General features: G+C 36.7%; 1 protein-coding gene across 1 annotated transcript in view; it reads left to right on the forward strand.

Moving 5' to 3' along the window:
* LOC138170116 (lipoxygenase homology domain-containing protein 1-like) overlaps window positions 1-15,818 on the forward strand; it is a 657,842-nt gene that overhangs the window by 68,562 nt on the left and 573,462 nt on the right. Inside the window, exons 12-14 of the mRNA XM_069099511.1 lie at window positions 4,556-4,665; window positions 5,539-5,715; window positions 8,821-9,033. Coding sequence (XP_068955612.1) covers window positions 4,556-4,665; window positions 5,539-5,715; window positions 8,821-9,033 — 500 coding nt within the window. The remainder of the gene's footprint in view (window positions 1-4,555; window positions 4,666-5,538; window positions 5,716-8,820; window positions 9,034-15,818) is intronic.

Consider the following 15,818-nt stretch of genomic DNA (forward strand, 5'->3'; position numbering starts at 1 on the left):
CATTTGGGGTTTTCTTGGCAAAGAGACTAGAGTGGTTTGTCATTTCCTTCTCCAACCCATTTAACAGATGAGGAGCTGAAGCAAATGGGGCAAAGTGATTTGTTCAGAATCACATAACTATTAAGTGTCTGAGGCTGGAATTCAACCCAAGAAGATGAGTCTTCCTCATTCCAAGCCTAGCACTCTATCTGCTGTATCAATACATATCTATATGTATATCTCTCTACATAAAATGTATATGAATATATGAAATGTATTTAAATATAATATATAAACATTTTATATAATATATTTAAAATACTGCTATATATCACTGATAAGAATATATATGATGCATATGAAAGAGAGAGAGAGCCAATTGAAACATTTATTAGCATGCCTCTTGCATTAAGGGCTCTCCTCCAACAAGGTTTATAAGATCATAGATTGAGAATTGGAAGGCACATCATAGGCCATGTTGTTCATAGGCCCCCATTATCCCTTTCCCCTTCCCCTTCCTCATGCCTCACTTTACAGATGAGGAAATTGACACAGGGAGGTTAAGTGACTTGTCCAGTGTAACAGACGGTGAGGTAGAATATGAACCTAGGTTTTCTGCATCTAGAGCTAAGGCTTTCCCACTAGACTGCCTCTCTCCAGGAATCTTTCATACCTTTGGGAAGATCATGCGGAATGCAAATGATAAATAAAACTACAGAGAAACCAACCCTTTGTTCGACAACTATCTTATTAAGGTCAAACACTCGATAGAGAAATGTATGCTCTTCAGAGATGTTTGTTCCCTTCTACTGTCATGGATGCCCTGTACATGGTCCACAAAAAGGATTCCCTAGAGATGGCGAGGGATGTTCCTGTTTGTGAACAATGTTGAGCTGATTACATCAAAGCCCAGGACATTACAGGACCTCCTCAGTGAGGTCCATGATTACTTTAAAAGATTTATAATATTTCTTTGGCACATACTTGGTCTGTTCCAGCTGATTTTTCCTGATTTCGTTTTACTTTTCACTTCACCTTCCTTATATAGCACATTGGCAAATGAGGTTCATAGGATCCTAGATTTATAGGTGAAGAAGACCCTCAGAATCTTATAGTTCATGATTCTCCAGCATTCTGAACAGCCCATAAAGAAAAACTCAGTTTTTGATAAAAGCCAGTTGTCAAGACATTTAGTTGATAGGCTAGTCCACTAAAGTATTATTTTAGCACATAGATTTTAGACAGATAGTGCAGTTAGACATTGAGTTAGTTCCAGAACTGAATAGGAGTAAGAGAGTTGATTAGACTGAATTTGAGCAATTGAGCAGCGTGTTTAATGATTCTGACTTGCTCCTGGGTGAAAAAACCTTATCTTTTGTATCAGTTTTCTTTCAATGATGTTTGTAAATCTTGTAATGCCACAACCTCTAAGGAACTAATGCTGTAGAGTGATCTGAAAGACAATGAAAAGATGCTAGGAGAAACACATTGGCTGCAGAATATTTCCTCTACTGAAGAACTATCGTGATTGGAGTTTATGTTAAGTAATATGATTAGAGCTTATAGAAAGTTACATGAGTAGAGTTTGTAGTAAGTATCATGATTGGAATTTTTAGTAAGGAGTATGAATAGAGTTTGTAGTAAGGAACATGATTAGAGTTAGCAGTAAGTATCATGATTGGAGTTTTTAGTATGTAACATGATTAGAGCCTCTTCATATGGACTAAATAATTAGATGTTGATTTTAGATATATCATACTCCTTCACATCACACTTCAGAAAGAACAGAATGAAGGATATTCCTTAGTGTGTTTTGACTCTCCCAACACATTTTATTTACATCTACAAGTAGTTATAATGAAAGAAATTTGGCTCAGAGTTTGATATTTTTGACAGACTTAAATCAAGAATGATGTGGATCATTTATTGACTTTTAAATGAAGTAAGTCAGTCAATAAACACTTATTAAGCTCTTATCATGTGCCAGGCTCATTACTTTGCTAAGCACTGGGGACACACAGGAAGGCAGAAGGCAATTCATACTCTCAAGGATCTCAAATTCTAATAGAGAAAAAAGCAAACAAGTATGTGTATGCAAGCTACATACTGGGTAGATTGAAAATACTCAACAGACGGAAGACACTATAATTAAGCAGAATCAGAAAACCCTTCTTGTAGAATGTGTGATTTTAGCTGGGACTTGAAAGAAGCTAGGGAAGCCAAGAGGTGGAGATGAGGAGGGAGAGCATTCCAAGCATGGACAGAAGGGGGGCTTATCCAGTAAAAATGTCTGGAGTAACTTTATCCAAAAACTTATATAATTGTGTTTTTGTACTTTTACTGATTCAGATCACGGTATTAAAGGACATCATTTTTTTTTATATTTATGTGAATTCATTAGATCAAAATAGGATGTAATATAAGAAATTATAATTATTCTCAGCACAATTTTAGTAACCCTTCTCTGTTTTTCAAATGTATTTTCCATCATTAATTCATTAGTCCACACAATTAGCAAATCATTCAGAACAACAGTCTTCTGAGAATTCTTGCCCTGATTTCACAGATGAGAGCATGGGGAGAGTGACACTAAATGATTTGCCCAAGGTCAACAAAAGAGTTCATGTCAGGACCAGAATGAGAAATCAAAATCTCTGCTTGATAGATTTTTCTCATTCTCCTCTGTCCCCCCAGGAGTATCATCAATGTGGTTTCATTTTATGAAGATCTTTAATTCTCTGTCATTAAGAACCATTTTATTATTAAGATAAAAATAAATTAGAGTTTAATTAAGCAGCACCCTCGCAGTGAGGAGTAGTGTTTAGTTTATGTACAAGTTTTTCACCTTTGGAAAGAAGGGCTCATTTAATATAAGTTCATTTATATACCATCTGAAATTCTCACCAGTTTTGGACTGCCATTAAAAATTTTTTATATAAGACCTGATATTTAAGATTGTGCATATTCTGGACAAGTAATCCCACATTTGTTTACCTTTGACTTGGCATATATGTATGCAGTGGAAACCTTAGATAATTATATGTTTAATTTTAAATAAAAATGATTGTTTGGATGGGGCTTAAATTTTCAGGTAATTGTAACAGCTTTCTAGTTCATTTTATATAAGCAGTTACTGGCAACCTATGTGAAACATGCCTGAAATAGACTATATTGGTAATCGAGGAAAAGAAGGTATTTCTTTCTGGAGACCCTTACTGAAGTCATTTGTAGAATTTTGGAAGACTTTTATACTTGGAGGGCTTGGAGGTCTAAAAAATTGCATTTCCTAAATCGACTCCTCAACCTTTGAATTGCTTTTATTAAAAAAAAAAAAGATGGTAGTCATTGCTCTTTGTTGCAAGAAAAATGAATCTTGTAGCAATTTGTCAGTTCTGAATAATGGCCAAATCTAGCTGGAAGGGAGCATTGGTGTGTAAAATTGAAACCAGTTGTTAATCCCCAAGTTATTTCAATTGGTTTGGAATATAGCATGTGTTGTTTGTTTTATTTTTTTAATACTTTATTCGTATTAAAATTCATTTGCATGCCCTGATATGTCAGAGAAGTGGTTCAGGAACATACTGAGTTACAGTGGAAAGTGACTTTTGAATTAAAAATTTTCCATGAATAGTCTATATGATTTGTAATCCAGACCTGATGGTTCCTTCAGCTAATGAAGAATGTTTAATCTGAGAATTCTATAGCAACTGATAGTATGAGAAACAAACTTGCAATATGTATTTTTGAAAGAAAAAGGTTTTCATAAAAGTGAACTGTTTATTTTTAGATATATCAAATATATGATTTTTTTGCATGCCTCTATTTTTTACAAGGATTGCATTTTTCTTTAATTTAGAAGGGGAATTTGGTGGAACTGAGGCAATTAGTGATGATTGTCAAAAAAGAAAGGAAAAGAACAGAAAATATTGTTATTGAAATATTTTTTAAATATGTAAAAGAGAACTGAAGGAAGTTCAGAAGAAAACAGATAGCCAGACAGTTTTGAAAATAATGTGTTGATATACATAATGCCTGCATCAATGTAGATGAAAAGGCCAACTACAACTACTACAAAAAAAGTGAATGTTGCAAAATGATAAAGAACAAGAATGAATCCAAAGAAGAGATATGAGAAGACACCTCTACCCCACTACTTTGCAGGGGATGGGGCATGGGTGTGACATATGTGGATGTGGAACACTAAATATATTTTCAGACTCTTTAATATATGTATTGGATTTGCTGATTTTTTCCTCCTTTTTTTTTTTTTTTGCTTAAACGCATATTGTTTGTTATATGGAATGACTTTGGGAGCATGGATAATGGGGAAAATTTTGGCTATGTAAAAATGAAAGATATAAAATGTATTTAAAATGAAAATGTTTCTATATAATTTTTTTTTGTTTTTTAAAAGCAAGCTATACATAATACAGATTTAGGTTTTCACATGTAAACCTCTGTTCTCCTTAATATATGGAAATATTCTTTCTTTTCTGGTATACCTTAAATTCAGCCTAATAAAATTAAAAGTACTTTATAAAGAAAAAAAATCAACATCTAAAATGTTTTTTTAAAGGTCTCTTTGATGTTATTGTCAACAGAGGAAATATATGCATTTTCCAAAGTCATCAGACAAGAAATCTTTCTCTTGGCCTTGATAATGTCTCTGGAATGGCCACTGGGATGGTATGTTGTTATTTTTTATTTCCACAGGATACTAATACTTCTCATCTTTTAAGAACAAAGTGGAAATAATTGTTTTTATTAAATAATTTTGTTCAAATTTCTGATTTAATTTTTTGTTCATCTGTGTATTTCTCATCTTTGCAATCATTGTTTCTTTCTTGCTAAGTCAAAAGGTTTTGAATAGAAAATGAGCAATTTATTTAACAAGTGTGATTTAAAGACAATTAGTTGAAATAAATTAAGATTAAAATGGACGTAGATGTGGGAGGGACATCAGAAACCTTTTAATTTTACCCTCTTCATTTTACAGATTAGGAAACTGAGGACCAAGAAATTTAAATGACTCGTCCACAGTTACACAGGGAGTCTCAGGGACAAGATTTGGACTTCTGTCTTTTGACTTCAGAGCCAATGCTCTTTCTACTGTATAAAGCTTTATAGAATATTATAGAATTATCTAGGCATTATAGAATACCTAACAATGTAAGTTTCATATGTATCTATACCACCTACAGGAAGAAGTATTAGCTAAGTGACTCTTTAAGATCACTTTAGGTGCTATAATTCAGCACAATAAGGAGAATTCCTTCTAATGACCATTATTTATATTAGACAAGTTTTAGAAGTAGATTATGATATATCACATTGTACTTGCCCTGCATGCATGGATCTTAGGTGTGCTGAAGAATGATATGTTTGAAGATGGTGCTCTATCATGGACAACACCAACATCTCTATTACTATGGGACAATGAAATTGTAAAAAAAATAAAACCCTTTATGGGCTTAGATTCAGGCTGTGTGTTACAGATCACCACATAAACTTTAGTTCTTTGATTTATTTCATTTCACTAATTAAAATTTTCTATTCTAGACCAATGGTGGAGCTCCATGTGAACTTAGAGTGATCTATTTGCCCAATCGTTGTGCAATTCTGGAATCAGTCATGGTCCCTGGTCACACAGTTGCTTTCAATCATCAAGGCAAAGTAGCTGATGAATCAAGGGACAGCTATGCAGGGCTCTCAAAAGAATTTATGGTATATGCTAAGGTAGGATGGAAGAAAGTGATCTGAAGAAAATGGTAACAATGGTTTGTTTACCTTCCTCAATTTGAAGAAAACATCAGTAATTGAAATCATTTTGTAGAAGTCAGAAAGTTTCCCACTAGGTGGCGCTCATGTCTCCTGCCATAATATTTTGCATAAACTAGGATTTAGGGATATCTGCTACCCAATGTATGTGTTCCCAGAAAATTCTGCTCTTTTTTTTTTTTCATCCATTGGTTGAGGACAACAGGGCTAAGAGATTAGCACATAGTTGAATTGTGATCAGAGTAATGTCTCATATAATAGAAGCTAAAAGTTAGAATTATGACTGAAGGAATAAAAATGGGAGACATTATGGGGAGATGGGAAAATCTAAATTTGAAAGCTTATCAGATTTGTAGGTTCCATGTTTTTAACTGAATAATAATCTTTAAAGTTTTTCATGTTATATAAGCTTAGTGAATAACAAATTAAGGTTCGTGCTTTTTTAAGTCTTTTTGAACTTAAGCATAAAAAGTCATAAAAAAATGTTAAAAACCTGTACATTTGTCAAGACAAAACTACCCTGAAAATTGACAAGTGTTTAAATATACGGCTATAAAATATTATTGCAGTGCATTAGAATGTTCTTTTAGGGGTGTGGATGTGGTGTAGTAGGAAGGACTTGGATTTAGATTCAGGAAACTTGGGTTCTAGTTCTACCACTAGTTTCAGTGACTACTTTCAGGACATGGTTCAGTGGCAAATGCATAGAACTTTGGAACACAGGATATGGATTCAAATCTTGACTATCATATATTACCTATGTGACCTTGGGCAAGTCATTTCATGTTTTTCAGCCTCAGTTTCTTCATTTGTAAAATGAGGTTGCAATGAATGACCTATAAAGTTTCAGTTCTTAGCACAATGCCTCCAGCACTTAATCTAGTTCCTGGCACATAATGTAGGGTTGATAATTGCTAGTTGACTGATTAAAATCCCTACAAATCATTTAACCACTCCGAACCTAGTTTCTTCATGAGTAGAATGAGAGGACTAAACTTAATGACTTCCAAGGTCTCATTTAGCTCTAAAATCCCATGACTCTTTGCCTTGGTAGTGGATAAATCAGTATAAATAATTATAGGCAGTAGAACATTTGTTTTGGAACCAAATTTGCCTTCTTTCCCTCAAAACCCACTAAAAATCTCAAGAAAGTTTCTTTGGTTTGAGTTGTGGGAATTTTCTAGATTCCCAATTGATTGTCAGTTAAGTATGATGTTTCTGGGAGTTTTCATTTTGGAAGCTCTTTCAGGTTGTGATCAGTGGATTCTTTCAATTTCTATTTTGCCCTTCAGTTCTATGATATCAGGGAAGTTTTCCTTGATAATTACTTGAAAGATGATGTCCAGGTCTTTTTTTTTTTTTTAAATCATGGCTTTCAGATAGTATAGTAATTTTTAAATGATCCTTCCTATTTCTACTTTCCAGGTCAGTTGTTTTTCCAGTGAGAAATTTCACATTTCCTTCTTTTTTGGGACTCTTTTATGGTAACTTGATGTCTCATATAGTCATTAGCTTCCACTTGCCAAATTCTAATTTTTGAAGTATTATTTTCTTTAGTGAGCTTTTGTACCTCCTTTTCTATTTGGCTAATTCTGTTTTTAGGGAGTTTTTTTTCCTTTCCTTTCCTTTTATTTATTTATTTATTTATTTATTTTTTTGCTTTTTGGAGGGCAGTTGGGGTTGTGACTTGCCCAAGATCACACGGCTAGTTTTGTGTTAAGTGTCTGAGGCTGGATTTGAACTCAGGTACTCAGGTCCTCCTGACGCTCTGTTCAATGCGTCACCTAGCCACCCCAGGATTTTTTTCTTTTGTGAATTTTTGTATATTTTCTTTTTTTGTTTCTTTTACCAAGCTATTGACTCATTTTTCATGATTCTTTTGCATTACTCTAATTTCTTTTCCCAATTTTTCATTTACTTCTCTAATTTGCTTTTGGAAATTCTTTTTTAAAGCTCTTCCAGGAGTTCTTTTTCGATCTGAGATCAAATTACATTTTTCTTTGAAGCTTCACATATAGCCATTTTGATACTGTTGTCTTCTTCTGTTTGTGCCTTTATTCTCTCTGTTACCATAGTAGCTTTCTATAGCCAAGTTCTTTTTCTTTCTTTCTTTTTGCTTTTTGCTCACAATTTCTGCCTATTTTGTAGCTTGGTGTTTTTAGCTGAGAGCTAGACTCTGCTCCTGTACTGTCCCATATTTCTTTGATTTTCTTTTTCTTTTATTTTGGAGGGGAAGGGCAGGCCCAAGGTCACATAGCTAGTAAGTGTTAAGTGTCTGGGGCTGGATTTGAACTCAGGTCCTCCTGACTCCAGGGTTGTTGCTTTATTCACTGTGTCACCTAACCACCCCGTTGTCCCACATTTCTTATGCTAGGCCTCAGGGCCTAGATACTGGCTTGCATTGGAGCAGGGCAGGGCTCCCTGCTAGCTTGTACTGGAGGGGGCAGGATCTCCCTTTTGGCCTCCCCAGTGTGTGGAGTTTTGCTGCTGGTTTGTCCCAGGGGCAGGGTCTCTCTGCTGACTGTCCCTGGAGGAGGCTCTTACTGCTATGTAGCTCTGGGGGGGGGGGGGAATCTCCCAACTCTGAAGTAGAAGGATAGAAGTATATTTTCTCAGCTCTTCTCTGGGGCCAACTTTGGCCATTATAATTATGTTGCATGCAGTTTTGTTTTATTATTCTTTCCCTTTCCATTGTTGTAGTCCTTGTGTTGATTTTTTCCCCCCTGGTTCTTCTTGCTTTATTTTGCATCAGCTCATTTAAGTCTTCCCACATTTTTCTGAATACTTTATAAGTTGCTCATTTTATTTCTCCTTTTACAGGAGAAAATAGAAGTCCAGAGAGACTCAGTGATTTGCACAAAGTTATGTAGGAAGTTAATAATAGAGCTGGGAGATGAGCTTTGGTCTGCTGACTTTGATTTTACCACTCTTGTTGCTATATTATTTTACTCTTCTTAAGATGCTCAGATCAGGAATATTTGCCAGAGAATAGGTATCCTAGACAATGAAAGGAAGAACAAGGCTGTTACTTAATATTTAAACCTTCTATCAATTTCTTTCAAGGGTGTGTTTCACAACAGTGCGATCATTCTGCTCACCACCAGCTTATGCCAGGCGCTGACCCTCCACTCTGACGGGAGCTGTAGTGGTGCAGGAAATCAGTCTGAAGAATCCCACTGGAAAGTGCATAAAATCAGCTCTGGGGTTTGCATGTTTGAAAGTGTGAAAAATCCAAGAATGTTTCTCAGGATCAAGAATGGCCAATGTGATGGAAGAGTAAGCCTCTGTTCTCATTTTTTTTCTTCAGCAAATGTTTAAGTAATTTGCCAATAAGAGAAATGACAATGGTATTTTAGGGTCTTTTATTTATTTCTTTTTAAAATCATGCTTTTTGCTCATGGAGGATAGCATGTAAATTTATATATCAGTGACTGACTGGTCAGCTATCTGTAGGATTGTCAGCAATTATGACTGGCTTTAAATATATATATATATAGTAGGTAGTCATTTATTTGAAGGCAGGAGCATGTCTGGTGACAAAGATGTCACTTTATTTGAAGGACATCTTTTGGCCCCTGCATACATTTGAAATTCTACCATTAGATTTTTTTCCCTTTGAGCTTTGATAGCTTTTGTTTTGTTTGCAAATGTAAAAAAACAAAAAACAAAAACCTCCCTACTCCTGTGTCTTATTGTGGAGTGTAGTAACCCTCTTTTTGTTCTTGAAGAATATATCTCATAGGCAGAAACTTCTGTGTTGTTCTGCCATTTTGGAAAAAAAAGCTTTGAGTATGATACTGTTGATAGACTGTATTTGCTGAGGACCAATTTAGCTAAGGAGTAAGATATATGACTTCTAGGTTGGACAGTAGGGGATGATTCTCTATTTCATGAGTTGCTATGGTGAGCAAAAAATTCAAAATGATACTTCTTCCTATGTGGCCTTCTTCCATATACACAGTAAGAGTGGCAAAATTGGGTAGGCTAGGGCAGAGGATAGTATAAGTAACACTTTTTGGATCAATATTGATAATTAATGTATTAAAATGTAAATGCCTCTGGAAGGAATTAACACAATAAACCTTCATTGTATTATTATTCTATAAAAACATATTTAATCTGTATTTTCATGGAGGCCGGTAACCCGTCCATGCCTTCTCATTCTGTGTGACTCATATCCACATCCTCCAGTAAGTACCTCATGAGGAGGAACTCCCAATACATTGGGGTTCTTTTTGTAGATTCTTGGCATTTCATGAATACCAGCAGAACACTTGGACTACCCATCTCTTGTTCTCACTATGTGTCTAGCCAACCTCCTTCTCTGGTCAGACATCCCCTTCATGGGATCCTTTACACTGCTTCTTCTACATAATTCTTCATTGGCAACACATTAAATCTACTCTCATTGAAGATGGTGCCCGAGGAGAAGCAGGTTCTCCATGTGGCTCCCGGCTTCCACCTTCCCCAATTCATGTAAAAGGGGACTCTAAACATACTTTGGATCTACAGAACCCACAAAATGACACAGAGAAGCTAACCTTCTCCTGAGGACAGCCCTGCAGGCCGGCAGTAATCATCCAGCACAGTGCTCTGGGAGCCAAGCCCAGCTCCACAACGAAGTTTTAGCCCCAGGGCAGGCCTGACCAGCCGGCTGGAGGGACTCCAGATCACCAGCAGCTGTGGTCGTTTCCAGATTTATCAACATATAGATGTGAAGGACAAAGTGAGAGATCAGTGCAGTGTGGACTTTGGGACCCAGTAGTTGGGAGTGGGCTTTTGCCCCTGGGGCGAGAAGCCACTGAGAGCTGTGGTGCAGCCACTGCAGCCACGTGGCAGCTTCAACTCCTGGCCTGCAGAGTGTAGGGGGACCAAGCAACGAGTCTGAGGGGTAATCGCTCTTGCTTTAACCTGCTTGGATCTGGATTGTGGTATAGGGTAGAGGTCCTGGGGTGTGTGTCCAGTTTGCCAGAGTGGTGTGGAGGTTTCAGCAGGGGCTCCCAACTAATACCTCCAGCAGCTGAGAAAACCCCAGGGTTTGGGACGGAAGCTCCCCGTCTGGTAGCAGAGTCCTACTGTGACAAAAAGCCCCAAAGTCAAGTAATTGAGTGGCACCATGCCCAGACAGAGGAAACAAAGAAACAGAAGAACCCAACATTAGACTCCTATTTTGGGGACAAACAGGATCAAAGCATGGAACAGGAGGAAGACAGTGAAGTCAGAACTCCTGCACCAAAAACATCAAAGGAAAATACGAGCTGGTTACAGGCCATAGAGGACCTTAAGAAGCAGATAAGAGAAGTGGAGGACAAATTGAGAAGAGAAATGAGAACAATGCAAGAAAATTATGAAATGAGAGTCAACAGCCTGACTGAGGAAAATAACACCTTAAAAAACAGACTAACTCAAATGGCAAAAGAGGCTCAAAAAGGCAATGAGGAGAAGAATGCCTTAAAAAGCTGAATTTGCCAGATGGAAAAAGAATCTCAAAAGCTCAATGAATCATTCCTTCAGAATTAGATTGGAGCAAATGGAAGCTAATGACTTTATGAGAAATCAAAATGCTGTTAAACAGATCCAAACAAATGAAAGAATAGAAGGCAATGTGAAATATCTCATTGGAAAAACCACTGACCTGCAAAATAGATCCAGGAGAGATAATTTAAAAATTATTGGACTACCTGAAAGCCATGATCAAAGTAAGAACCTAGAAATCATCCTCCAAGAAATTCTCAAGGAAAACTGCCCTGATGTTTTAGAACCAGAGGGCAAAATAGAGCTTGAAAGATCACCTCCTGAAAAAGATCCCAAAAAGAAAATGCCTAGGAATATTACAGCCAGGTTCTGAAATTCCCAGATCAAGGAGAGAATATTACAAGGAGCCAGGAAGAAACAATTTGAATATTGTGGAAACACAATCAGGATAACCCAGGATCTGGCAGCTTCTACACTGAGGGATCGAAAGGCTTGGAATATGATATTCCAGAGGTCAAAGGAGCTGGGATTAAAACCAAGAATCACCTACCCAGCAAAACTGAGTATCATGTTTTAGAGGAAAATATGGTCATTCAGTGGAATAGAGGACTTTCAAGCATTCTTGATGAAAACACCAGAAGTTGAATAGAAAATTTGACATTCAGATAGAAGAAGCAAGAGAAGTATAAGAAGGTAAACAGGGAAAAGAAACCATAAGGAACTTATCAAAGTGGAACTATTAACATTCCTACATTGAAAAACGATAATTGTAACTGATGAAACTTTTCTCAGTATGAAAATAGTTATATATATATATATATATATATATATATATATATATGATGGGTATATGAGCGAATGAATACATATGTGAATGTGTGTATATATGTTTACAGGTAGACATAGATAGAGGGCACAGGACCAATTTAATAGGAAGGGATGATACTTAAAAGGTGAAATTAAGAGGTGAGAGAGGAATATAATGAGAGGAGATGGGGAGAGACAGAATGGGGTAAACTATCTCATATAGAAGAGGCAAGGGAAAATGGCTACAATGGAGGGGAAGAATAGGAAGGCAAAAGGGAATGGGTCAACCTTATTCTCATTGAATTTGGCTCGGGGAGGGAATGAAATACACACTAAATAGGGTATTTCAAACTACTGGAGAGTAGGGGGGAGGGGATGAGAGGGGGGATGATGGAATGGAGGGTAGGCTGGGGGGGGAGGGAAGTTGGAAGCATCCACTTTTGAAAAGGGACGGGATCAAAGTAGAGAATAGAACTAGTGGGAGGTGGGATAGGAGGGAGGTAAATACAGTCAGTCTTTTACAATATATCATCTATGTTGGGGCGGCCAGGTAGCACAGTGAGTAAGAGTAATAGCCCCAGTGTTGGGATGACCTGGGGATCGAATCTGGGCTCAGACACTTAGCACCCACCCAGAAACACCTGGCCATGTTACCTTGAGCAAGTTACTTAACCCCAATTGCTTTAAAAAAATATATATATATATATCTATATATATATATATCAACTATGTTAATGTCTTGCATAAGCTACACATGTACAACCTATACTGAACTGTTTATCTTTCCAGTAAGAGTGGGTAACAAGGGAGGAAGGGAATGAATCTGGAATTCAAAGTTTTAAAATTAAATGTTTAAATATATATATATATATCCTATTAATAATACTATTTTATATGTAATTGGGAAATAAGATATGCAGGCACTGGGGCATAGAGATCCACCATTCCCTACTGGAAAAGTCAAAGGGGGTATGAGAGAAGATATGGGAGAGAGCAGATTAGAGGAGGGAATATACTGTGGGACTGCTATTTTGGGGGTAGTGGGTAGGGGCAAAACAGGGAGAAAATGTGTAACTCAAAATCTAGCAGAAATGAATGATGTAAATCAGAAGTTAATAAAGCATTTGAAAAATGAAAACAAGGGCGGCTAGGTGGCACAATGAGTAAAGTGCTGGCCCTGGTGTCAGGAGGACCCGAGTTCGGTTCCGGCCTCAGACACTTAACACCCACACAAAAAAACTAGCTGTGTAACCTTGGGCAAGTTATTTAACCTCAATTGCCCTCCAAAAGGCAAAAAAAAAAAAGAAAAGAAAAATGAAAAAAAATATATGACCCTAGAAAAAATGGAGCCTAAATCTCATCATAAGTGATTTTGGGGTGATCATAGTTATACTACCTAACTACCAGTGCTATGCTGAGGATACAGTGAAATAATTTGAATCGTAATCATAACCAATTATAAAGAAAAGTTATCTTTTTTACTTTTGGCAATAATAGCAAATAACTTATTATTCATGATGCTATCTTGCTGTATTTATCATTTTATATAATATCCTATGAATCTAAGCTCATTAGAAGTCAAGACTGCATCTTAACCAATAAAAGAATTTCGGGGTTTGAAGGGCTTCAGAGGCCATTTCGTCCAACTCATACCTGAACAAGAATCCCCTAGCTTTTGTTTAAAGAAATCCTCTACAGTTACCCCTTTCACATCGTAGGGGGTAGTGGCGCTGTGCCCTGCCCTCCCCTCCCCCCCATCTGAAAAATCCACCTAAAAGTTTTTGACCTTCCCTTATGATATTTAAAGATTAAATATATTGTTATTATATAATGCAATCACATATTTTATGCATTTCTGAGTTTTTAAACTGTTTCTGTGTCATCTACTGGCCTTGTCACCTATGGCTTACTCAAAACTCTACAAAAGTTCCTTTTTAACTTTTTGTTCTAACCTGTGATATATCAAAACCACAATAGGGGAAGTTGTGATGTGGAAGGGATAATTACATATTCAAAGGCATCCCGATCCATTTTGGGAGCAGTTCTAATCATTAGGAAGTTGTCCAATATATCAAGCCTAAATTTGACTCTTTTCCACCTCTTCCCATTTCCCCTGGGGACAAGCAGAGTGATTAACTGTGTGACCTTGGGCAAATTATTTAACTTATCCAGGCCTAAGATTCACCACCTATAAGATGAAAGGGATAGACTAGTTGAGAGTTGTTTCTTTCGAGCTCTAAATCTGTGATCCTTTACCCAGTCCTCACAGGGCATGATCTCAAGATCCTTCCTTCACCTGAAAACAGTCCTTTGGATGGTCTCCTGCCTATTCTATTTTTCCTCAGACCCATTTTTCTTTTATATATATGAAACAAGTGTTATATAAATATATGTTGCTTATGATTAATTGATTTAGTTTTTTTATAAAAAGATTTCTACAGGGTTTTAATTTTGTTTCCCCTTAGTTGTTTTAGGAATTTTTTTAAAGAAAATGAAGATCTTTTGTGAAACAGAACATTGCTAACAGGCCAAATATGTTGGTAGGTGTTCAAGAAGAGTTGTGTGAAATGGATCTGAGCTTTAGTTTGGGGCAAGTAAGAGGGTAACTCACTGTGACCTCTCCTCTGCTGGGTCCTGTACTACTCTTAGTCCCACATACTTCCCCTTTCTTTCCCTTTTTGGATTTCTGGTGCTGTATGGTTGCAAATCTTGGAACAAGATTACTTCCGAAGAATCAAATTTGTGGGTAGATGACAGGAAAGGTGATGGAGAGATTTGCATGATGGGCAGAAGTACATTTCAGAAATAGCATAAGAAGTGTCATTGAGAAAAGATATTGTTAGAATAGGAGGTACATCAGTCATGTGGAAAGAAGGAAGGACAGGCAAACAGTCCAAGTGTTCCACTATTATCCACAGAAGATAAACATGACCCAGAAGAAGGGCTCCATCACCAGAGGTGGATCTTCTGTTGGGGAAATGTGGAAGGTTGTGGATAAGAAATGCAGAGGATGAGGAGGCATAGGTTAGCTCTGAGCTGGCCTAATGGAGGGAATACCCAGATCATTGTCATCCTAGATCCTCTGAAGAAGAATCTTGCTATATGTACATACATACATACACACCCCACATATGTGTATATATGCACACGTATATATGTGCATATGTATGTATGCATATTAACACATACACACCTATCTGTATATATACATATATATGTTTATTCATTGAGGGCAAAAGGGGTTTCGAAATTGAAAGCACTGACATTATGTTGATGACCTAACATTTATTTTGAACAGAATTAAAAAGAATTTGAGATGCAACATATTAAAGCCAGATGTACAAAGTGGTTATTAAAAATACAAGTTGATTCCCAAGAGAGAATAAAATGGGCATTAGTGTAAAGGTAGTTTCTGAGTTAAGCTAGTCTGGTGGTATCATATTCCTTCCAGGTATTGCTTATTGTCCAGTTATTCAGTCATGTCTGACTCTTTGTGATCTCATGGACCATAGCACAACAGGCCCTTCTATCCTCCACTATCTGTTGAAGTCTGTCCAAGTTTAATTGCTAGATAATAATTATAACAACAACAATGATGATGATACCTATCATTTATCTAGCACTTTAATTTCCAAATCACTTTGCATATGGTAACTCTTTTGACCCTCACAATAGTCCTGTGATGTAGGAGCTGTTATTATGCCAATTTTACAGATGAGGAAACCGAGGGGCAGAGAGAGAGAGAGAGAGAGAGAGAGAGAGAGAGAGAGAGAGAGAGA

This window comes from Petaurus breviceps, unplaced genomic scaffold, assembly GCF_028583685.1.
Source record: "Petaurus breviceps papuanus isolate PSGF00001 unplaced genomic scaffold, PetGlider_PUasm1.0 38, whole genome shotgun sequence".
NCBI lineage: Eukaryota > Metazoa > Chordata > Mammalia > Diprotodontia > Petauridae > Petaurus > Petaurus breviceps.